At 40.5% G+C, this 24275-nt stretch overlaps 1 protein-coding gene across 3 annotated transcripts in view; it reads right to left on the bottom strand.

Annotated features, from left to right (window-relative positions):
* Positions 1-7635: 7635 nt before the first annotated feature.
* Positions 7636-24275, bottom strand: part of LOC105943965 (zinc finger protein 260-like) — a 27501-nt gene continuing 10861 nt past the window's right edge. For all 3 annotated transcript variants that reach the window (XM_045149982.1, XM_045149983.1, XM_045149984.1), the window contains exons 5-6: positions 12219-12322; positions 7636-10792 (exon numbers count right to left, since the gene is read on the bottom strand). In XM_045149982.1, coding sequence (XP_045005917.1) covers positions 8870-10792; positions 12219-12322 — 2027 coding nt within the window. In that variant the 3' untranslated portion in view covers positions 7636-8869. The remainder of the gene's footprint in view (positions 10793-12218; positions 12323-24275) is intronic.

Raw genomic sequence — 24275 nt, 5'->3', positions numbered from 1 at the left:
GGTCCTGCTACTCTTGCCAGGTGAAGGCCACAGCTATGTCCTGATACTGCAGTAGTTTGACTGTAGGGTCTCCAGTAGACTCAGATATTTTATTAAAGCTTAAAACTTAGATTGCCAACAAAACAAAAAAAAAAACAATAACAACAATAAAAAACTTAGAAATACCAGCTGTGTGGCTAAAAATGGTGTCACCTGGGGTCCAGCCACTAAAGTGTTATTCAGGGCAGACGTAAAGGTGTAAGAGAGCAGTCTGAACTCTGCTTGGGTCCCTACTGCTGGCTGGTGGTTCCATTTTGCTGTCCACTTGTGCTTGCTTATAGTGCTGGCTATTTTGTTGGTGGTGTTTCTTTCTGCTTGGATCTGTGAAAGGGGCCAGCTTCTTCCACCATTATGGAACTTCAGTTAGATCTGTAAGCTTCAAGTAAATCCTTTTTTCCTATAAACTGTGTTTGGTTTGGAAGTTCATCCCAGCAACGTGATCTGACTACAACAGAAACCAACTCCTAAAATGAGATAGTTCTCTTCAACCTAAGACCACAAGAGTAATACTAAAAATAACGCAATCTTCTCTGTGTATCTTAGCAGAGACTTACACAAAGTATAGTTAATTTGTATACTGATTAAGGGAGAAGAGTCAATATACACATATATACCCATATCTTACTGATGTGATTCAAGAAAATATGAGTAGATCATTTTATGGAATTCAAATAGAATGAAAAGATTGTTGTTGGGGCTGGTTGTGTAGTACTGTGGTATACTGCATGCCCAGAAGATGCAAGGCCATGCATTGACTTCCTAATACTGATAGCAGAATAGGAACTATTCTTTTTTATTCCAAGGTAGGGTCTCACTTTAGTTCAGGCTGACCTGGAATTCACTATGTAGTCTCAGGGTAGCCTCAAACTCACAGTGATTCTCCTACTTCTGCTTCCCGAGTGCTAGGATTAAAGGCCTGCACCATCATACCTGGCTAGGAACTATTCTTTTAATATTTTATTTTTATTTATTTGAGAGAGAGAGAGAGAGAGAGAAAGGGGGGGGGAGGAGAGAGCGAGAGAAAATGGGTGCGCCAGGGCCTCTAGCCACTGCAAATGAACTCCAGACACATGTGGCCCTTGTGCACCTGGCTAACGTGGGTCCTGAGGAATTGAACCTGGGTCCCTTGGCTTTGCAGGCAAACACCTTAATCGCTAAGCCATCCCTTCAGTCCCAGGAACTATTTTTAAACTGTGGATTATGTCCCATATAGAGTCAGATAAATCAATGTAGGGTCATGAATATGTAGCAAAATTAAACTTTCTAAACATGCAATTAGCAAATATTAATTCAGAATCAACTATGTAATGAATAGTAAATCCAAGATGTTTCTGACATGATTCTCAAATGTTCCATTGTGTTACTTCACTGAAGCCTATATTGGGAGTACACACAGGCATATGGCACTGTGCGTGCCATGATACCGTTCAAATCCAGTGAACACACAACTTAAAACACCTTGGCTCAAGTGTATACTACAAATGTCAATGCTTATGTAGTACACTGATTTTTGCTGTTATCACAGAACTATAATCGTTTAATAATAAGTTAATAGACTTTTAATACCACCCAGCATTTAACTATCAAACCAGTATATAGTTGAATTGTGATATTAAAGAAGTCCATCTGGTGTTATGCAAAGTTACTTTCATTTTAACAAATAGTAAAATTATATGTACATTGGATTATTATTATTGTTTTTTGGTTTTTCAAGGTAGGGTATCACTCTAGCCCAGGCTGACCTGGAATTCACTCTGTATTCTCAGGGTGGCCTGGAACTTGTGGTGATCCTCTTACATCTGCCTCTCGTGTGCTGGGTTTAAAGGTGTGTGCCACCATGCCTGGCTTGTATTGGATTATTTTTGAATAAACATTTTAGTGTCTTCTTACTTATAAAGTATATGTACAGCTATTTTATATATCTATGTATCAGGGGTCCCAAAAAATTTCCCAAGCAAAAAGGAATTGTAGGGCTGGAGAGATGGCTTAGCGGTTAAGCGCTTGCCTGTGAAGCCTAAGGACCCAGGTTTGAGGTTTGGTTCCCCAGGTCCCACGTTAGCCAGATGCACAAGGGGGCGTATGCGTCTGGAGTTCGTTTGCAGAGGCTGGAAGCCCTGGCGCACCCATTCTCTCTCTCCCTCCCTCTATCTGTCTTTCTCTCTGTGTCTGTCGCTCTCAAATTAAAAAAAAAAAAAAAGGAATTGTACAGGAAATATCTTTAAGCAACACTGAAAAGGAAGTGGTTAAGGCTTTTGCCTGCAAAGCCAAAGAACCCAGGTTCGATTCCTCAGGACCCATGTTAGCCAGATGCACAAGGTGGCACGTGCATCTGGAGGCCTGGTCTACCCCTTCTCTTTCTCCTCCTCTGTCAAATAAATAAATAAAAATATTTTAAAAAAAGATCTGGAGGACAAGTAATCTGCTCACCCTGGGCTTATCATTCCTACCTTCTCTAGTAACTACAAGCATCATGGCTAACTTTTCATCAGAGATTGTGAGCATTAAATTCCCCATACCACAAGATCATGCTGCTTTAACTTGCTCAGTCATTCTACATCCAACCCTGTTAATTTCCATTGCTACCTCTTATAACCGTTTCCCACAGAAAAACCCTTACCACTATGTCAAAAGATTCCTGGGCCGGGCGTAGTTGTGCACGCCTTTAATTCCAGCACTCAGGAGGCAGAGGTAGAAGGATCGCCGTGAGTTCAAGGCCACCCTGAGACTCCATAGTGAGTTCCAGGTCAGCCTGGGGTAGAGCGAGACCCTAACCTTACCTCCAAAAACCAAAAAAAAGATTCCTGGGTTTTTGACTGATTCTTGTTTTTCTGGTCTAAAAAGAATAGCAGTTGGTGTCAGCATTCCATGGCATGTGGATAAATGAAATAAATTTGTTCTACCATATTAGTGTGCCTTGCCAGGCGTGGTGGCTCACGCCTTTAATCCCAGCACTCGGGAGGCAGAGGTAGGAGGATAGCTGTGTGTTCAAGGCCACCCTGAGACTACATAGTGAATTCCAGGTCAGCCTCGACTACAGCGAGAACCTAACTCAGAAAAAGAAAAAAACAATATTAGTGTGCCTTGCAGAAGACACTGTCATAAAAATTTCTTGAGTTTCACTTAACACTTCAAGAATCATAGGTTGGGCAAGTGATGTAGCTCAGTTGGTAGACTGCCTGCCTAGCATGCACATAGCCCTGGATTAGTCCTACAGCATTTCATAAAACTAAGTGTGGTGATGCACACTTGTAATCCGAGCACTCTGTAGGAAGAAGTAGGAGGATATGAAGTTTAAGGTTCTCCACTAAACAGCAACATTAATTCAAGCCTTCAGTATATGAGTCTGTCACAAAAGAAAACTGAAAATAGGGTGATGAGTTTTTCCTGTTGCCCTTAGCTGGAAAGTAAACACCACAAAGTTAAGCAAAAATAAGTAACTAGGGGTTGGAGAGATGGCTTAGCACAAGGCACTTTCCTGAAAAGTCTAAGGACCCAGATTTGATTCTCCAGAACCCACGAAAGCCAAATGAACATGGTGGTGCATGTGTCTGGAGTTTGTTTGCAGTGGTTAGAGGCCCTGGTGTGCCTATTCTTTCTCTCTCTCTCTCATAATAAGTAATAAAATATTTAAAAATGTACACAACTAATACATTTCCTAAAATAAAACCAAATACATTTTTTCCTCTTTACAGTAAACATTCTTGTGGCTCTTATCTGATACATTTCATCTTTGCTTCACTTTTCTTTCATTAAATGTAAGTCCCTTAAAAAGAAAGCTAGGCGTGGTGGCACCTTTAATCCCAGTACTTGGGAGGCAGAGGTAAGAGGATCACCATGAGTTCGAAGCCACCCTGAGACTACATAGTTAATTCCAGGTCAGCCTGGACCAGAGTGAGACCCTACCTTGAAAAACAAAACAAAAAAGATATTCACCAGTATGACTGCTATTGGTATCATCACAAAACAAACAATAAACTCATGAAAAGGCAAGTGTTGGAAAAATATGACCAGAAAGGATGAATAAGTGCTGGAGATATAGCTTAAAGGCATTTTGTTACCAAGCCTGTGGGCCTGGATTCAAATCCCCAGTGCCCACGTAAAGCCAGATACAATGTGGCACATGTATATTAAGACTGTAGTGCCAGGAGGACCTGGTGTATTCATAATACCACACACACATATACCCTCTCTCTCTCATACAAATAACAAACCTTCAAAAAATATTTTAAAAAAGAAAGGAAGAATTAAAACAACAACAACAACAAAAAAAAAACCTATGATCAGTAATCATGCAGAAAGAACCACAACTGAGAACTTAGAACCAACATAAGTCTCGGAGCAGCTGGGTGCGGTGGTACATGCTCAGCATGTAGGAGGCGGCACAGGAGAATCAGGAGCTCAAGGTGAGCCTCAGCTACACAGAAACTTTGAGGTAAGCAGTATAAGCTACCCCATGCCAAAGGGAACTTTTCTAAAAAGTTCTATATGTAGATGGAGGAGTCAAATCTAACAAAATACGTTTTAACAGGACTGGAGACATGGCTTAATGGTTAAAGAACTTGCCTATGAAGCCTAAGGACCCAGGTTTGATTGCCCAGAACCCACATAGGCCAGATGCACACAGTGCCTAATGTGACTAGAGTTCTTTTGCAGAGGCTAGAAGCTCTGTTGTGCCCATTCTCTCTTTCTCTGTCATAAATAAACAAAAATCTTAAATATATATACATATATATATTTCAACAGAAAACAAGAAGGGTTGACATGGGGAATCTCCTGAAACCATAGAAATGAAGTGTCTAAAGTAAAAGAACATCTATCTTTAGGACTAGAATTGGAAAAAAGTTGTTGAAAACAGCTCAATAAGACAGTATCTGACAGGAAAGACATGCAAGCATGACTCAAGAAGCCCTGCGAATCTCAGCCAGGATAATGGTATATTAGCACTAAAGTATATGGGTTGAACCACCTTTGTATCTGCTCTGCAAGCTGAAACTACTAGACAAAGTTACATATATTTAAAAATTCTGGCCTGGCATGGTGGTGCACTCCTTTAAGCACTTGAGAGACAGAGGTAGGAGGCCAGCTTTGAGTTCAAGGCCAGCCTGGGATTACAGAGAGAGTGCCAGCCAGGTCAGCCTGGCTCACCAAATTGCCCTGTAAGCACTTTTCTTAACATGCATACCCATATATTAATGCTACTCTCATTTTGGTCAGGGAAACTTCTCTTTTCAAATGGGGTGACCACTGGGATGACTCAAAAGGCACCATAGCTGGGTGTGGTGGTATATGCCTTTAATCCAAGTACTTGGGAGGCAGAGGTAGGAGGATCACAGGGGGTTTGAGGCTATCCTGAGTCTACATAATAAATTCCAGGTCAGCCTGGACTAAAGTGAAACCCTACCTCAAAAAACCAACAAACAAAACAAAGCAGGGCACCATAGTGCTGAGAAGTGACAGGAGTGTTCGGCACTGAGACATCTCTACACCACCTTCAGGGTCCATTGCAGAATAGGTAGAAGAAAGAATGTAAGAGCCAAAGGAAGGGTAGGACTGCTTACAATGCAATCTTCCAGACACAAAATGGCCTGGATATCTATGACCTCACATTGCCTGTTACTACATATGCAACAACCTCATAATAGGAAGTTTTTTTTCTTTGGTTTTTCTGTTTTTCGAGGTAGGGTCTCACTCTGGTCCAGGCTGACCTGGAATTAACTACGTAATCTCAGGGTGGCCTTCAACTAACAGCGATCCTCCTACTTCTGCCTCCGAGTACTGGGGTTAAAGGTGTGCACCACCATGCCTGGCAGGAGGAAAGTTTGATGACATCAAAATAAGAGAGACTAATTGAGAGGAGGAGGGAATATGATGGAGAGTGGAGTTGTTAAGGGAAAACTAGGAGTAGGGAGGGAATGATCATGGTTTATTTTCATTAATTATGGAAGTTGTCAATAAAAAAGAAAGGAAAAATAAAAAAATAAAAACAAATAACCTGGGCTGGGGGGATGGCTTAGCAGTTGAGGAGTTTGCCTATGAAGCCTAAGGACCTAGGTTCAATTCTCCAGGTCCCACGTACGAGAGACACACATGGTGGCACATGTCTGGAGTTCCTTTACACTGGCTAAAGGCCCTGGTGTGCCCATTCTCACTCTCTCTCCCTGTCTCTAATAAATAAGCTTAATAATTTAAATTAGTGTACAAGATGTCATCACATAGACTTTAAGACTTGAAAATTAAAGGTGATTAGCTGTTTTCCTCAGTAATGAAATATCATGAATGTGAGTCATTATGTAGCTGTCGTACATTGGCAAATAAAAAGGAAATTATAGGTGATATAGTACAGTTATTTTCTTGCTACTGGAACATAGAATAAATAAAAGCAAAACCTGACTAATGACGATGTGAGGAAAGCATTTATTTCAGGATCACAGTCTGAAGGGGATATTTAAAAATGACAGAGAAAACCAACACAGAATTGTCCACCAGTTCACCTTCATATATGGGGGCAGGGAGGGATCAGCAAGCTTAAGTTCAGTTATCTCTGAACACTCAGTAGAGCCAGACAAAATATACTTCAAGGCCCATCTAAAGTGACATACTACATCCAACAAGACTCCACATCCCAAAGGCTTCACTAGCTGGAGGCTAAACCACACTGTAGTCTATGGCAGTTTATATTAAGAGCAGTGCAGTTTCAGCCAGGCATGTTAATCTCAGTAGAGGTAGGAGGAGGGCTGTGAACTTGAGGCCACCCTGAGACTACATAGTGAATTTTAGGTCAGAAACACCAAAACCAAACCAGACCAAAACAAACAAACAAACAAAAAAGAAACAAACAAAACCCCCAAAATCCACAATGCAGTCTCACTCTGGGATATGAGATGAAAACAAAGAGTTCTCAGGGAACCTGAGTGGCAATGTGGTTTTTAAAACATCCACAAGTGTCATTGTATATAAGCATTAATCAGAGAATCCATAAATTTCCAGCTGTATTTAAGAATTAGATTTTTGCCGGGCGTGGTGGCGTACACCTTTAATCCCAGCACTCGGGAGGCAGAGGTGGGAGGATTGCTGTGAGTTCGTGGCCACCCTGAGACTCCATAGTGAATTCCAGGTCAGCCTGGAAAACCAAAAATAAAAAAGAATTAGATTTTTAACTAACTTCATTTATACCTATACAAAATTTAAAAGGGTAGAGGACATGTAATATATTCTGAAGAACAAGACATGTATTTACATTTATGGTGGGGCATTGAAATTTATCTTGGTTTGACCCACATAGTTTTAAGTTTGGGGGGGTTTGGCTGTGAAACTGTGTCACTGTTTGGAGAGCTATGAATTTAAGAGGTGTTCCCTGGTGGTCAGGGTAATTAGGGGCACTCGTTTGCAGCTTAAAACTGGAACCAAGGCAGGTGTGGTGATGCATGCCTTTAAGCCTATTACTTGGGAGGCAGAGGTAGAAGGATTGCTAGGAGTTCTAGGCCATATGGAGACTACATAGTGAATTACAGGACAGTCTAGGCTAGAACAAAACCCTACCTCAAAAACAAAACGAAACAAAACAAACATGCAAACAAAAAACCTTGGAACCCATGCTCTCCTTTGCTTTATGCATCTCCTCTTTAATGACACACTCTTATGCCACCTGGATGTTACAGCATCAGGCTTGGGGTCAAGTTACAATTGATGAAACCATGTTAAAACATGATTTAAAACAAATAATTCTATCTCAGGTTGTTTCTGTCAAATGCTGCACCACAGTGACATGAATATAACAAATACACAGTAGTCTCATTCTGTACCCCATTACTTCCAGAAGACATGGCCTTACTACTGATATATAACAACAATCTGTTTTATGACTACTCCCAGAATTCCTAACTCCACTAGTACAACACAATATTGGGGTTATAGACATGTTCAGCACATATCAGCTTTATCATATAGAGGATAGGGGTCAAAACCTAAGTCCACATATTTGCCTAGCAACCATGCTAACAATTTCCCAAGGACTCCAAAAATGACATTTCAATGATATATTTCACAAACATAAAAAAAAAGGTTGGCAACAATAATAGACTATTAATCCAAAACTAAGAAATATTAAGGAAGATAATGGATATAACTTGAACTTCAATATGAGCTCAAACACTGCACAGGCATTGTTGTCAAAATAATCAATTAGGAATTTTGCACAGACCATAATAAAAAAATAGCCTTGTCCAATTAGACAGTCTATGTTTCCTACAATCTCTCCACAGCTGCTTGTATTTACAACTAATATATAAACATAAATGTTCAGTATATGGATATGAATGATGGCATGTGAATATATTCATATCTGTTCATGTTAACATAAAATGCACAAACTGTCACTGAGTTATATCAAAAGTCTACCAATTGTTTCAAGTGGATTCTCAATTCCATAGTGATCTGATGCCTTCTATTTATATAATGTGGATGAATTTCTATTTGATATTTCTCCACTTTGCAAAGTTTTAGATGACACATTGTATATATTCTTAGTGCTTCTTGCATTTGAGTCCTGTTATCAACAATGAGGTATACCTTATGAATGAAAGCTTTCTGACATTCTGTGTAATGGTATAGCTTCTCACCTATATGAATTCTCTGATGTTTACTGACTTGTGACTTGTACAGAGAACATTAGCATATAATGCTTTTCACTTGTATGGAAAGTTGGATGTGTGAGGTGTGTCTTCCAGAAAAGGCCTTTAACACCCGAGCCCAATCACAGGACTATTCACTGGTACAAGTTTTTGATGTGGTCAGTGGTAATTTGTAAGAAAGCTCCTGCACATTTTGGACATTAGGGTTTCTTCCCAATATGAGTTCTCTGATGACGAGTGAGGTGCTCCTTGCGCGTGAAAGCTTTCCCACATTCTATACACACATGGCGTTTTTCACCAGAATGACTTCTATGATGTCTAGTGAGTTGTTTCTTGCAGTAGAAAGATTTCCCACATTTCATACATTCATAGGGCTTCTCACCTGTATGCATTCTCTCATGCACAGTGAGTTCAGACTTGATGAAGAAAGCTTTGCCACATTCTGTACATTTATATGCCTTCTCACTTGTATGGATTCTCTGATGTTTAATAAGGCTTCCTTTGGTGGCAAAAGCTTTCCCACATTCTTTACATTCGTAAGGCTTTACACCTGTATGAATTCTGTGATGTACAGACAGTTGTGACTTGTAATAGAAAGCTTTGCCACACTCTGTACATTCATAGGGCTTCACACCTGCATGAATTCGATGATGTGTAGCAAGTTGTGACTTATCATAGAAAGCTTTGCCACACTGTGTACATTCATGTGGCTTCTCACCTAGATGGGTTCTTTGATGCTTAATAAGGTTTCCTTTGGTGGTTAAACCTTTTCCACATTCTGTACATTTATATTTCTTCTCACCAGAATGACTTCTATGATGTCTAGAGAGTTGTTTCTTGCAGTAGAAAGATTTCCTACATTGTACACACTCATATGGTTTCTCACCTGTATGGAAACGCTCATGTACATTAAGCTGTGATTTGGTGTAGAAAGCTTTCTCACATTCTGTACATTTGTATGGCTTCTCCCCTGTGTGGGCTCTTTGATGTTTACTGAGATCTGTCTTGTCATAGAAAGCTTTCCCACAATTTGCACATTCATAGGGCTTCTCACCTGTATGAGTTCTTTGGTGTTTAATAAGGTATCCTTTGGTGGTGAATGCTTTTTCACATCCTGTACACTTATAGCACTTCTCATGAGAATGATTTCTATAATGTCTAGTAAGTTGTTTCATGCAGTAGAATGATTTCCCACATTGCAGACATTTGTAGGGCTTCTCACCTGTATGTATTCTCTCATGTGCACTAAGTTGTGACTTCATGTAGAAAGCTTTCCCACAAGCTTTACATTCATAAGGCTTCTCACCAGTATGAGTTTTGTGATGTGTAGTGAGTTTTGACTTTGCATAGAAAGCCTTGCCACACTGTATACATTCATAAGGTTTCTCACCCATATGAGTTCTTTCATGAATAGTGAGGTATGCTTTGCTAGTGAAAGCTTTCCCACATTCTGTACATTTATAAGGCTTTGCACCCATATGGGACCTCTGATGACGAATGAGGTGCTCCTTGCGAGCAAAAGCTTTTCCACATTCTGTACATTCATGGTGTTTCTCACCAGTATGACTTCTATAATGTCTTGTGAGCTGATTCTTGCAGTAGAAAGACTTTGCACATTCTTCACATTCATAGGGCTTCTCACCAGTATGAGTTCTTTCATGAATAATGAGATATGCCTTACTAGTGAAAGATTTTCCACATTCTAAACATTCATAGTGTTTCTTATCTATATGATGACTGAGATGCTCCTTGTTAACTACTGCTTTGCCATATTCTGGAAATTCATGTTGCTCCCCAGAATGATATCTAGTGAGTTGTTTCTTACAGTAGAAAGATTTACCATATTCTGTATAGTGCTTCTCACTTGTACGAGTTCTGTAAGGTACAGGGTGGTGGGAATTCAAGAACATTTCCCTGCATTCCTTACCCTCATATCGCATACTCTCTCGTCTACGAATTCTCTGATGTTTCCTGAGTGTTGAATTGTAAAACAAATCTTCTTTGACGGTGTGAGACATAAGATAATTTCGGTAGCGTGATTCTTGGTAAGACTTCCTCACATGTGCTTTACATTCATAGTATTTTGCCCCTTCGTAGGTATTCTGAAGTACTTTAAGTTCAGTCTAGAGATAAAAGAACTTGTTATATTTCTTATACCCACAGGCTTATACCTAGCATATATTTCCTGATGTTTTGTGAACTATGATTCCTTAGTGCAATGCTTCTCACAATCAACTTTTATCACTCTCCTATATTGACACTGTAATTTAGAGAACATTACATTCAATGGTTTGCTTCCTTACACAATCTACTTCTTGAGCTATAACTGCCACCTAGACAGGGGATTTCCATTGTTTAGTGGATTTATGACAATTATCATTAATATTAAACTTCCCTAGTAGCCAATATGGTATTTGTTTAGAATTATGTCCTGGTCCAATATACTGAAATGGCTCAGTGGATAAAGGTGTATGATTGCAAGCTTGCTTACCCAAGTTTAATTAACCAGCAGAGAAATAAAGTTGGTCATAACGTGCATATATCTATGATATCCACTTGACTATACCAAATAGGATAGTCCATAAGCTCATGGGCTACATAGAGTAATGCATGCATGAAACAAAGATGAAAAAACCAATAAAGGGAGAGCATTTCTTAAACACTCAAGAGGAAAATTTGATGATATCCTCAGACATCCACATAATTGTGATATCATTTCCATGTCCATATTTATACATACACAAACATACTAGAATATGTGGAAGCCATCACTGTAAAATATGATTGTTTTTATGAAGTTTAAGATGTTTAGCATGTTTAAAAGGCTTGAAAGACACAATAAACTTGTTAGGTATTTCTCAATCTCTCATCTTGTCAGGCTCCTTATGGAAAAATGACACATTCTGGCATGTGTTTCTTTTTTTTAATTTTAATTAAAAAATACTTTATTATTTATTTGACAGAAAGAGGCAGATAGATAGTGGCCTCCAGCCAATGCAAACAGATGCCAGACACATGGTCTACCTTGTGTATCTGGCTTGCATGGGTACTGGAGAATCGAACCCAGGTCCTTAGGCTTCGCAGGCAAGTACGTTAACCACTAAGCCAAATCTCCAGTTCCAATATGTGTTTCTTTAACAAGTGTGTGCAAGTGTCATGTGCATGCACACATATGCGCATTTTGACCAGGCATCAATATTAATATATCTTCTGAATGATTCTCCCATGGATTTTTGGAGACAGGATCTCACATTGAACCAGAATCTTGCCATCTTTCCAGAGATGGGGGGATGGAGGGAAGGCATGAAGAAATACCTGGAGTTTTACATAGGTATTGTGGATCCAAACTCAGAACTTCATGTATTTGCAGCAAACACTTTAATGACTGAGCCATTTCCCCAGGACTGAGTTAAGTTCTTTAGAAAACATTACTGAATAGTGTTCACTTGCTACAAATAGATTTGAAATGTTAGGAGCACACAAAAAATGTAGTATACATAATAGATTTTGATGAATAAAGCACTGGGAAACAAAAATTGTTTTACTTACTTCAATCATTTTTTCATTTAGGGTCTTTTTCTTGCTGTTGGTGATTCCACTTTGCCATAAATGTCTCTTGTGATTTTCCTGGCTGGTGTCAATTGGACCAGTCACTTAATGAACATCAAATGATATTAAAAAATATCATTATGCATGTCATTTTTGTGGAATTATATTGTAACAGTGTATATTACTATTCTTAGAAAAACTGTAAATATTGAATTGACCTAACTGTATTCAGTCCTTTATAAATTACTAAATTTTTGTCTTTAACCCTGTTGACACATGAAGATAAACTAGTTACCAACTTCTCAGCTGCTACTAAACAGTACATTTCACCTGTAGTTTTCTCAATTATTCCTTTTCTATATTGTATTTAAAGACATAAATATCCTATACCTCTTTCACATGTCAAATGAAAAGATTTCCTTCAACTATCTATATTTAGGATGCAAGTAGGGACAGTGAGCTGTATGTAAGTTTCTGGGATGTTCGCCAGGATAAGGAAGTAGACTGACTCATGAAGATGATTATGGATTATACAAAGCTAAAGTAATATATTGATTTCAAAGTGTTGTTGCCCTTCATCTTATATTATGGTAAAACAGGTGACATGACCCTTTAAGTAATAATTCTTGGGATCAACTAAATGGTGTATGCTTTAAACATGTGGGTGGGACAGCACCTGCAGAGCTTCTTCCAACATGGTAAAGTTTATTTGCATTGATCAGTGCATACATGGGCTGGAGAGATTGGTTGGAGGTTAAGGTGCTTGCCTGCAAAGCCAAAGGACCCAGGTTTAATTCCCCAGAATCCATGCAAGTCAGATGTTGAAGGTAGCGCACCCATTCTCTCTCTATCTGTCTCTCTCACTCTTAATAAATAAACAAATAAATAATTTTTTAATCTAGAAAAAGATGGCTGTGGTGGCACATGTCTTTAATTGCAGTACTTGGGAGTCAGAGATAGGAGGATCACTGTGAGTTCAGGGCCACTCTGAGACTACATAGTGAATTATATGGGTCAGCTAGAGTGAGACCCTACATTAAAAAAAAAAAAAAAGCCGGGCATGGTGGCGCACGCCTTTAATCCCAGCACTCGGGAGGCAGAGGTAGGAGGATCTCTGAGAGTTCGAGGCCACCCTGAGACTACATAGTGAATTCCAGGTCAGCCTGAGCCAGAGTGAGACCCTACCTCGAAAAACCAAAAGAAAACCAAAAAAACAAAAAAACAAAAAAACACCACAACAAATTCTACAAAAAAAAAAAGTACAAATATGGCCAGGTGTCATGGTGCTAGCCTTTATTCCAACACTTGGGAGACAGTGGTAGGAGGATTGCTCTGAGTTTGATGCCAGTCTTAGGACTATAGAGTGAGTTCCAGGTCAACCTGAGCTAGGATGAGACATCACCTCAATAAAAACAAATAAAGAAAATAAAAAATTAAGGAAAGTATAAACCCAGAAGCCACAATGTTCTTGAAAAAAAATTCTAGTGCTGGGTCACCTCCCTATAGGTTCTTGGCCAGGGAAACCCCTAACATCCTGAAAGCAATAGACAAATACAACTGATATTGGCTGCATCCCAAAACTAGATGGCCTGATTCTATTGGAAAAGATAGCACACGTTGGCTGAAGGACAGAGAGAATTCAAGCTGGTACTGAGCTACATACTGTCTCCTTATTGGTTGGCTCTCTCAGTACTAGAGGTCATTATGGAGACAACCAGAGGAGAATTGTCAAGAACAGTTCTCTACAAATATGAAATATATGAGCCAGGTGTGGTGGCTCACACCTTTAATCCAAGCACTTGGGAGGAAGAGGTAGGAGGATCACTGTGAGTTTGAAGCCACCCTGAGACTAAATAGTGAATTCTAGGTCAGCCCAAGCTAGAGTGAGACCCTACCTCAAAAAACCAAAACCAAAACCAAAACAAAAAACAGGCGGGCTGAAGAGATGGCTCAGCCATTAAAATGCTTTCTGGCAAATCCTGATAGCCCAGGTTTGAACCCCCAGTATCCATGTGAAGCCAAATGCAAAGAGACACATAGATCTGGAGTTCATTTGCTGTGGTAGGAGGCACTGGCATATCCATTTCCCACCTTGCCTCTGCTTTCCAAAAAATAAATATTAAAAAGAAAATACCAGCCGGGCGTGGTGGCGCACGCCTTTAATCCCAGCACTCGGGAGGCAGGGGTAGGAGGATCACCGTGAGTTCGAGGCCACCCTGAGACTCCATAGTGAATTACAGGTCAGCCTGAGCTAGAGTGAGACCCTACCTCGAAAAACCAAAAAAAAAAAAAAAAGAAAATACCAGGGAAGATGTGTCAATTGATGCAGTGCAGCATTTTTTTTTCCTGATTTACGCCCACTACACATATAGGAATTCACATCTGGTATTTATGCCCCCCAAACAAGAAAAAAAAAAAAAAAAAACCAAACACCTTGTGGGGCTGGAGAGATGGCTTAGCAGTTAAGGCGCCTGCCTGCTTGCCAAGCCCAAGGATCTGGAAAGGATTATACTAAGTGAGGTAACCCAGGCCCAGAAAGCCAAGCGCTGCATGTTCTCCCTCATATGTGGATCCTAGCTACAGATAATTGGGTTTCTGTGTGAAAAGGAAAAAACTCGGTAGCAAAGACCAGTACGTTAAAAAGGAGATATAAAGGGAAGAGAAAGGAAGGGAGGGGGTGGCTTAATAGGTTGGTATTGTATATATGTAAGTAGAAGAACAGATTAATGGGGGTGAAAAGGCCCAAAGTGAGGTCAGGGGAAGAGACGGAGTAAAGGAAAGGTGGAGGGAGGGCTAATCAAAATCTAGGAGGATGCAAATAAATCATATGGAATCTTCAGGTTTCAGACAATGGTACACTGAGGAGCCATAGATTGTTGCTAGAAAACTTTCAGTGCCAGCGATGGGATACCTCCAGTGAGTTGTTGGCCAGGGAGGTCCCTGATGCCCTCAAAACATTATAGGCCATTGCCGAGGCCCTTGGTTTTCCACCAGGAATAGATGGTAAGACCCTATTGCTGAAGACTCCACATACTTGGATTGCCAAGGCCACTGAAAAATCCTGCTGGAAATGAGCTGATAACCTTCTCCATGTACACCAGCTGACAGAAAGCTGGAAGAAGCCATTCTACAAGTAGTTCAATGGGAGAAAGAGATACCACTAGTGAACATACTCAACAGTGGACACTGCAAGCCTTATAATTGGCCAGCCAGGCCAAATGAGCCAATGGGTGCAATAGTGGCACATCTGTCATGGTGGAAACCAATTAATTGCCCTCCAATTGGACTAGAGGCCCGCTCCATAGGGGGGAATACAACCCTGATACTGAAAACTTAAAACAGGGGTAGTCACAAGCCCTGGGGGGTGTAATATCTGCTGATGTCTGGAAAAATATATACTATGCTTATCAAACTGCCCAGTAAGCACTTCTCTTAATATTCATACCCTTATATTAATGCTACTCTCACTTTGGGTAGAGAATCTTCTCTTTTCAGATGGCAGTGACCTTTGGATGACTCAGAAGGTATCACAGTGCTGGAAAGAAGTAACTGGAGTACTGAATAACATCTCGATCACACCTTCCAAGGCTCAGGGTCTAATGTGGAAGAGGTGGCAGAAAGAATGTAAGAGCCAAAGGAAGGGTAGGACTCCTTACAACATTCTCCTCCAGACATGAAATGGCCTGGATATCCATGACCTCACAGTTCCTGATACTACCTACACAAGACCATCATAAGAGGAGGAAAAGATGATGACATCAAAATAAAAGAGAGACTGATTGAGAGGGGGAGGGGACATGATGGAGAATGGAATTTCAAAGGGAAAAGTGGGAGGGGGAGGGAGGGTATTACCATGGGATATTTTTAAATCATGGAAAATGTTAATAAAAATTGAGAAAAAATTTTTTTCATTTTATTTTTATTTATTTATTTGAGAGTGACAGTCAGAGAGAGAAAGAGGCAGAGAGAGAATGGGCGTGCCTCCAGCCACTGCAAACGAACTCCAGACATGTGTGCCCCCTTGTGCATCTGGCTAACGTGGGTCCTGGGGAATAGAGCCTCGAACCAGGGTTCTTAGGCTTCACAGGAAAGAGCTTAACCACAAAGCCATTTCTTCAGCCCTATAATTACCTTCTTGTTGCTGTTACAAACACCTGACAAGAGACAGCTTAAGGGAAAAGGGTCATTTCAGGCTTACAGATTCAGGAGGATGCTTCACACTGGTGAAAGAAGCTGACTTCCTTCATCTCCTTCAGAGACAACCACCAGCACCAGTAAACAAAAAGTGACTCAGGGGCTGGAGAGATGGCTTAGCAGTTAAGCGCTTGCCTGTGAAGCCTAAGGACCCTTGTTCGAGGCTCGGTTCCCCAGGTCCCACGTTAGCCAGATGCACAAGGGGGCGCACGCGTCTGGAGTTCGTTTGCAGAGGCTGGAAGCCCTGGTGCGCCCATTCTCTCTCTCTCCCTCTATCTGTCTTTCTCTCTGTGTCTGTCGCTCTCAAATAAATAAATAAATAATTTTACAAAAAAGTGACTCAGAACACCTTAGAGCTGGACTCAAGATCTTCCCCCAGTAACACACCTCCTCTAGCAGGGGGACAACTACTGGAAACCAAGCAGGAAGCTTAATCAAACATACCTGAGGCTATGGGGTTATTTACAATCAAACACCACACATGACAAATGAATGGCTTCAGCAACTCTGTGAACTTCATGAGGAAGTACCTCATAGGTCTGATGAGGGCACAATCTGGTCAAAATCAAGCATGAATAAAGGGCTAGAACTCTGGGCTGATCTCTACCCACAGAAGGCAATCATCTCCCTTCGTTGAATCATCAGAAATGGGTCCAAAACATTTAGCCAGCACATGACAGACTCAGGAGGACAGGACTCCTACATTGTTTCAGACAATAAAATGCTGCTTTGAGGCTGAAGAGATGGTGTAGCGGTTAAAGCCTTGCCTGTGAAGCTGAAGGACTCATGTTTGACTCTCCAGGTCCCACGTAAGCCAGATGCACAAAGGGGGTGTATATGTCTGGAATGCAACTGTAGTGGCTGGGAGCTCTGGCATGCCAATTCTCTCTCTTTTTCATTCTCGCTGTCTTGGATTAAAAAAAAAAAAAAAAAAAAAAGGCCAGTCTGTTGGGCTTACTTTAAAAAGAAAAATGCTTGGGCTGGAGAGATGGCTTAGCGGTTAAGCGCTTGCCTGTGAAGCCTAAGGACCCCGGTTCGAGGCTTGGTTCCCCAGGTCCCACGTTAGCCAGATGCACAAGGGGGCGCACGCGTCTGGAGTTCGTTTGCAGAGGGTGGAAGCCCTGGCGCGCCCATTCTCTCTCTCCCTCTATCTGTCTTTCTCTCTGTGTCTGTTGCTCTCAAATAAATAAATAAAAAAAAAATTAAAAAAAAAGAAAAATGCTGTCTTAGAGAGTTCCAATTCCATACCCAAAGGAGGTCAGATTGCATCTGGTCTAGAAAGCAGGGTAGTTCAGGTTAGGGAACACTGACAGAAGAAAAGTCTATTATTATATAACCCTTTCTCACCTGAAGGAACACACATATATATATTTTTTTGTTTTTTATTTATTTATTTGAGAGTGACAGACAGAGAGAGGAAGAGGCAGATAGAGACAGAGAGAATGGGCGCGCCAGGGCTTCCAGCCACTGCAAACAAACTCCAGAAGTGTGCGCCCCCTTGTGCATCTGGCTAATGTGGGTCCTGGAGAATTGAGCCTCAAACCAGGGTCCTTAGGCTTCACAGGCAAGCACTTAACTGCTAAGCCATCTCTCCAGTCCCACACACAGATTTAATGACTGTACTACTGTGTTACCATTACAAACTGGAATTGCAGGGGAGGAAGGGTCATTTTCCCATTAAAGGGAATATGTTTGTGTCTGTATGCATGCATGTATGTATGCATGCATGCATGTGACAGTACCTGCTTTTTTCTGAATAATTCCCATTTCCCTTGTGAGTTTTTTGTTTTGCATTTTGTTATTTTTAGTGGTTTCTTGGTAGTCAATTTTGTTTCTTCTTTTATTTACTTATTTATTTGAGAGCAACAGACAGAGAGAGAAGAGGCTGATAGATAGATAGAGAATGGGCACGCCAGGGCCTCTAGCCACTACAAAGGACCTCCAGACATGTGCACCCCTTGTGCATCTGGCTAACGTGGGTCCTGGGGAATCAAGCCTCAAACCAGTGTCCTTAGGCTTGACAGGCAAGTGCTTAACCGCTAAGCCATCTCTCCAGCCCAATTTTGTTTCTTCTTTCATCCACACTTTTTTTTTTCAGGTTTACTGTTTGGTGGTGGTAGTATGTGTGTATGGGCACAGATACGACATGATGCACATATGAAGATCTGAGTACAAACTTGGGGTTATTTATCCTCTCCTACCAACATGCTTGTGATAGGTTCTCCTTTGGAATTTCCCCCATGGCATGTGAGGCAATCTAGCTGTTCTACAAGGTACCAGATACTCTTGGCTCCACCTCCCATTACAGTAGCCACATGCACCACTTTCATCCAACTTTTCATCAGTGCAGGGAAATCAAAGTTGGAAGTCAGGCTTGCAGGAAAGCATCCTTAACCAGAGCTATTTCCCTAGCCCCCATATTTACTGTCTTTGACGTTCCTTAGTTATCTCCCATTATTGATGTTGCTGCTCTTTCATTTCGTGTTTTATGGTGTTAATGGATTAGGGGTTTGCCCTCCCTAATTGAAGAATTATATTAATAACAAATTATATATATGCAAACAATTATATTTAAAACCTCAATCACATCAGAATAGACTTGTGGGCCAGAGATGACTCAGTGGCTAGCAGCACTTTCTGGGAAAGACTGAGAATCTGAGACCTGAGAAAACACTTGCATGCACTCCTCAGGGCACACATAAATAGCCAAGCACAGCCACACATATATGTAGCCCCAGTCCAGAGACTGAAACAGAGATTGGAGAATTGTAGAGGTCCCCCCCAAAATAGCATGCTCTGAGATCAGTGAAAGACGCTGGATCCAGTAAAAATGCCTGTAATAGAGGAGAGCAATGGAGGACACTTGACATTACCCTTCAGCAACTATACATAAATGGAACCTGTTGCACTTTTCAACACGTACAAAAATATTCTTTTCAACATTTGTATAGATATGATAGTTTCCATGCTTGTATACCTCCAATCAACACAAATGGAAAAAGAAAATGACACAAAAACAATAAAACAAAAATTTGGTTTTTTTAAATTATTTTTCTTAATGAGAGGGAGAGAGAATTGGCATTCCAGGGCCTCTAGCCACTGTAATAAAGAAATCAGACACATGTGTCACCTAGTGTGCATGTGTGACCTTGTGCTTGTATTACCTTGTGTGTCTGGCTTACATGGATCTACAGAGTTGAACAATGGTCCTTAGGCTTCATAAGCAAGTGCCTTAACCAGTAAGCCATCTCTCTAGCCCCAAAAGACTGAAACCCATAGCAAAACTAACGAAAATGAGAAGATGCAAATTAAAATCAGAATAAAAACTAACAAAAATGAGAAGATGCAAATTAAAATCAGAATCACAAATGGGAGTGGATGCAACATATATGAATGAAACTCAGAATATCATTACAAAATACTTTGAAAACATAAACCCCCAAAAGCTGCCTGGGCATGGTGTAACACACCTTTAACGCTAGTACTGAGGAGGCAGAGTTTGGAGGACTGCCATGAGTCCAAGGCCACCCTGAGGCTACATAGTGAATTCCAGGTCAGCCTGGCCTAGAGTGAAACCCTACCTAAAAAGAAAATAAATAAATAAAATAAAAATCAAAATAACAAACAAACAAAAACATCAAAAAGGTGAAACACTTAACAGAAATGGATGAATTAGAAAACATTTACAACCTTTCAAAGATAAAACTGCAAGATGTCAATACTATATATCAACCCATTACCAATAATGAGATTAAAGCTGTAATTAAGTCTCCTCACAGAGATTGCTTAGTGGTTAAGGCACTTGCCTGCAATGCCAAAGAACCTAGGTTCAATTACCCAGGATCTATATAAGACAGATGCAGAAGGTGTGTATGCATGTGGAGTTCATTTGCAACAGCTGAGGACCCTGGTACTCCCATTCTCTCTATATATCTAGCCATCTGTCCCTCTCTCTCAAGTAAATAAACAAAAATTAAGTTATCCTTTTCAAACTGTTTTATAACAGAGAAAGAGAAAGAACAACACCATATTCATTCTTTGAATACAGGATTACCCTGGTTGCAAAATGGGATAAAAACACAACAATATAAGAAAACAGACCAATTTCCCAGATGAACATAGATGCAAAAATTCTTAATAAGATATTAGCAAAATAAATTCAAGAATACATTAAGGGGCTGGAGAGATGGCTTAGTGGTTAAGCGTTTGCCTGCGAAGCCTAAGGATCCCAGTTCAAGGCTTGATTCCCCAGGTTCCACATTAGCCAGATGCACAAGGGGGCGCACACATCTGGAGTTCGTTTGCAGCGGCTGGAGGCCCTGGCGTGCCCATTCTCTATCTATCTGCCTCTTTCTCTTTCTGTCTATCTGTCGCTCTCAAGTAAATAAAAATAAACAAAAATTTTTTAAAAAGAATACATTAAGAAAATCATCCAACAATCAAGACAAACTAGACTTGATACCAAGCATGCAAAATTGGTTCAATATTTGTGAATCAGTAAATATAATACAATACCTGAGTAAGTTTTAGAATAGCAATCACATGATCACCTTAAACGATGCAGAAAATGTATTCAATAAAGGCTAACCTAGCTTCATGATGAAAGTCCTGAGGGAAAATAGGAATAAATAGACTATAGATCAAAATAGTAAGGTCATGGGCTGGGGAGATGGCTCAGGGGTTAAAGGTTCTTCCTTGCAATGCCTGCTGGCATGGGTTAGATTCCTCAGTATCCGCATAAAGACAGATGTACACAGAGGTAAGTGCATCTGGAGTTTGTTTGCAGTGGCAAAAGACCCTGTCAAACCTATTATTCTCTCTCTATATGCTGTCACCATTATAATAAAGAAACATATAGACCATTTCTCTAAAATTGGAAGCATGACATGGATGCCTACTCTATCCATTTCCATTAAAATGATTCTATACTTGCTGGGAGTGGTGGCACATGCATTTTATCCTAGCATTGGAGAAGCACAGGTAGGAGGATCACTTGAGTTTGAGGACAGCCTGAGACTGCATAGTGAATTCCAGGTCAGCCTGAGCTAGAATGAGACCCTACCATAAAAAAACAAAAAAATGGGCTGGAGAGATGGCTTAGCCAGTGAAGCCTAAGGACCCCGGTTCGAGGCTCGATTCCCCAGGACCACGTTAGCCAGATGCACAAGGGGGCGCATGTGTCTGGAGTTCGTTTGCAGTGGCTGGTAGCCCTGGCACGCCCATTCTCTCTCTCTCTCCCCCCCACCCTTTCTCTCTCTGTCGCTCTCAAATAAATAAACCACAACAACAAAAATAACAATAATAATTAATTAAACACTAAAACAACCAAAACCAACCAACACAAACATAGTCAATCACCTAATGGGCTAATGAAATTAATACACAATTCACAAAAAAGGAAACACAAATGGTCTGTAAGTATGATAATAAGTGTTCAATATCCCCAGCAATCAGGAAAATAAAATTGAAAACTTTTGGAAGCTGGGCATAGTGGCACACTCATTTAATCCAAGCATGTGGGAGGAAGAGGTAGGAGGATCACTGTAAGTTTGAGGCCAGGCTAGGACTACAGAGTGAGTTATAGGTCAACCTGGGCTAGAATGGTAGAATAGACCCAACCTTGAAACAACAAAAGGAAAAAAAAATCCTCAAAAGCCTTGTTTGGTGGTGGTGGTGGGAGCTGGAGAGATGACTTAGCACATAAGGAATCTGCCTGCAAAGCCAGAAGATCCCGGTTTGATTCTCCAGGACCTACATAAGCCAGATGCACAAGGGGCACATGCGTCTGGAGTTCGTTTACAGTGAGTGGCTGGAGGCCCTAATGTGCCCATTCTCCCTCTCTTTCTCTCCCCCTCTGCTTCTTTCTCCCTCTCAAATGAATAAAATAAATATATTAAAACAAAACAAAACAAAAAAGCCCTTGTTTCAGATGCCATCTCACCCCAGTCAGAAAATAGAAAACTAATAATGCTGGAGAAGGTGTAGAGAAAAAGAAACTTATTTACTGCTGGTGGGATAGTAAGCTACTGCAACTGTTATAGAAACAGCATGGGAGTTTTTCAGAAAACTAGAAATAGAGCTGTCATGTGATATAGCTGTATGGCATACAACTCCAGGTCTATACCCTAAGGACTGCATACTATATACTATGCCTCCTTGTTTATTGGCACTCTATTTATAATAGCTATGATATGGAACCAATGTACATATCTATCAACATATGAATGGATAATGAAAATATGGTTGTTAGATAATGAGATTTTATTGAGCAATATGGAAAAATGAAATTATGAAATTTGGAGGAAAATGGATAGATCCACCTGGAAAGAACTATGCTGCAAAGTAACCCAACTAATAATGCCTACAACTACATGCTGCTTCCATATGCGAATTCTTGTATGTAGTATTTATTTATATGTACAAAAAAGGGGAACAAACAAGGATAAAGTCTAAAAGGCTATAACAGGCCAGCCTGAGACTATATAGTGAATTCCAAGTCAGTCTGGGCAAGAGCAAGACCCTACCTTGAAAAAACAAAAGAAAAAAAAATAGCTAAGTAAATAATAAAATAATCTTAAAACAAAAAAGCAACATTAAAACAAGATATAAACATAAAAGGAAGGTAAAATTGATATACAAGGAAATATTAGAAAAAAACAAATATGAGTGCAAAGTCTAGCAGAACTACGAAGGTAAAAATTCATAAGTGTATGAGAGAAATAACTGAGGCAGGGAACATGACGAGCAAGAGACAGAAAACAACCAATTGGCATAGCATATTACCTATGTGCCTTTATGTATAACTGCCAGGAGGGAACACTCCTCTGTTCTTACCTTAACAATTGGTACTAGATGCTGGATGAGGATTGGCCTATTAAGATTATGTTGTGATCAACAGAGTGCATTCATTTGCTTAAGAAACTTGCTCATGTGCACAGAAGGAGCCACTGCTGACTTCAACAAGCTTGATGATTTCTAGTCTAGTCACTCCAGAGGCAACCAATTTTGTTCAGTGACAGAAGTAAAAGTCTAACTCAAAGGGTATTCCCTGAGTATCAGATTGTAAAAGACCAGATGGATTTGGAACTCTGCCTGTGGGTCTCAGTGCTTTGAGAACCCAAAAAAACAGCAACATCACTTGATAAGCAGCAAACTGTGCAAATCAGGCCATCTACTGGAAAATCCAATCCCATTGTGCATCTAATGATGCCAAATAATCTGTTCACTCTAAGCTTTGACAAAAAGGATTAATAGGGCTAGAGAGATGGTTTAGGAGTTAAGGCACTTGCTTGTGACGCATAAGGACCCAGGTTCAATTCCCCAGTACCCATGTAAGCCAGATGCATAAGGTGGAACATGTGTCTATAGTAGGTTTACAATGCTAGAGGCCCTGGAGTGCCTATTCTCTCTCTCTCTCAAATAAATAAATAAATATATATATGAAAGCCAAAAGGAAATAATGATAACTGGGGATAGAGGTAAACAAATATCCAATAAAAATCTCTAAACGTGGGTTGGAGATATGGCTTAGTGCTTAAGGTGTTTGCCTACAAAGCCAAAGGACCTAGGTTTGACTCCCCAGGACCCACATAAGCCAGATGCACAAGGTGGTGCATGTGTCTGGAGTTAATTTGTAGTGGCTGGAGGCCCTGGTACATCCATTCTCGTTTTCTCGCCCTCTTCCTCTCTCTCAAATAAACGGATGTGGCAGTACATGCCTATGGGCCCAGCATGTGGGAGGTGTGGCAGGATGATCAAGCATTTAAGATGAGTCTCAGGTACATAGCAAGTTTGAAACCACCTCACACTGCATTAACATGCTGTCTTAAAAAGCTAGAAGGAGCTGGGCATGGTGGCACACTC

The sequence above is a fragment of the Jaculus jaculus genome, chromosome 5, assembly GCF_020740685.1.
Source record: "Jaculus jaculus isolate mJacJac1 chromosome 5, mJacJac1.mat.Y.cur, whole genome shotgun sequence".
NCBI classification, from domain to species: Eukaryota; Metazoa; Chordata; class Mammalia; order Rodentia; family Dipodidae; genus Jaculus; species Jaculus jaculus.
This window is presented reverse-complemented; position numbering and strand designations above follow the sequence as displayed.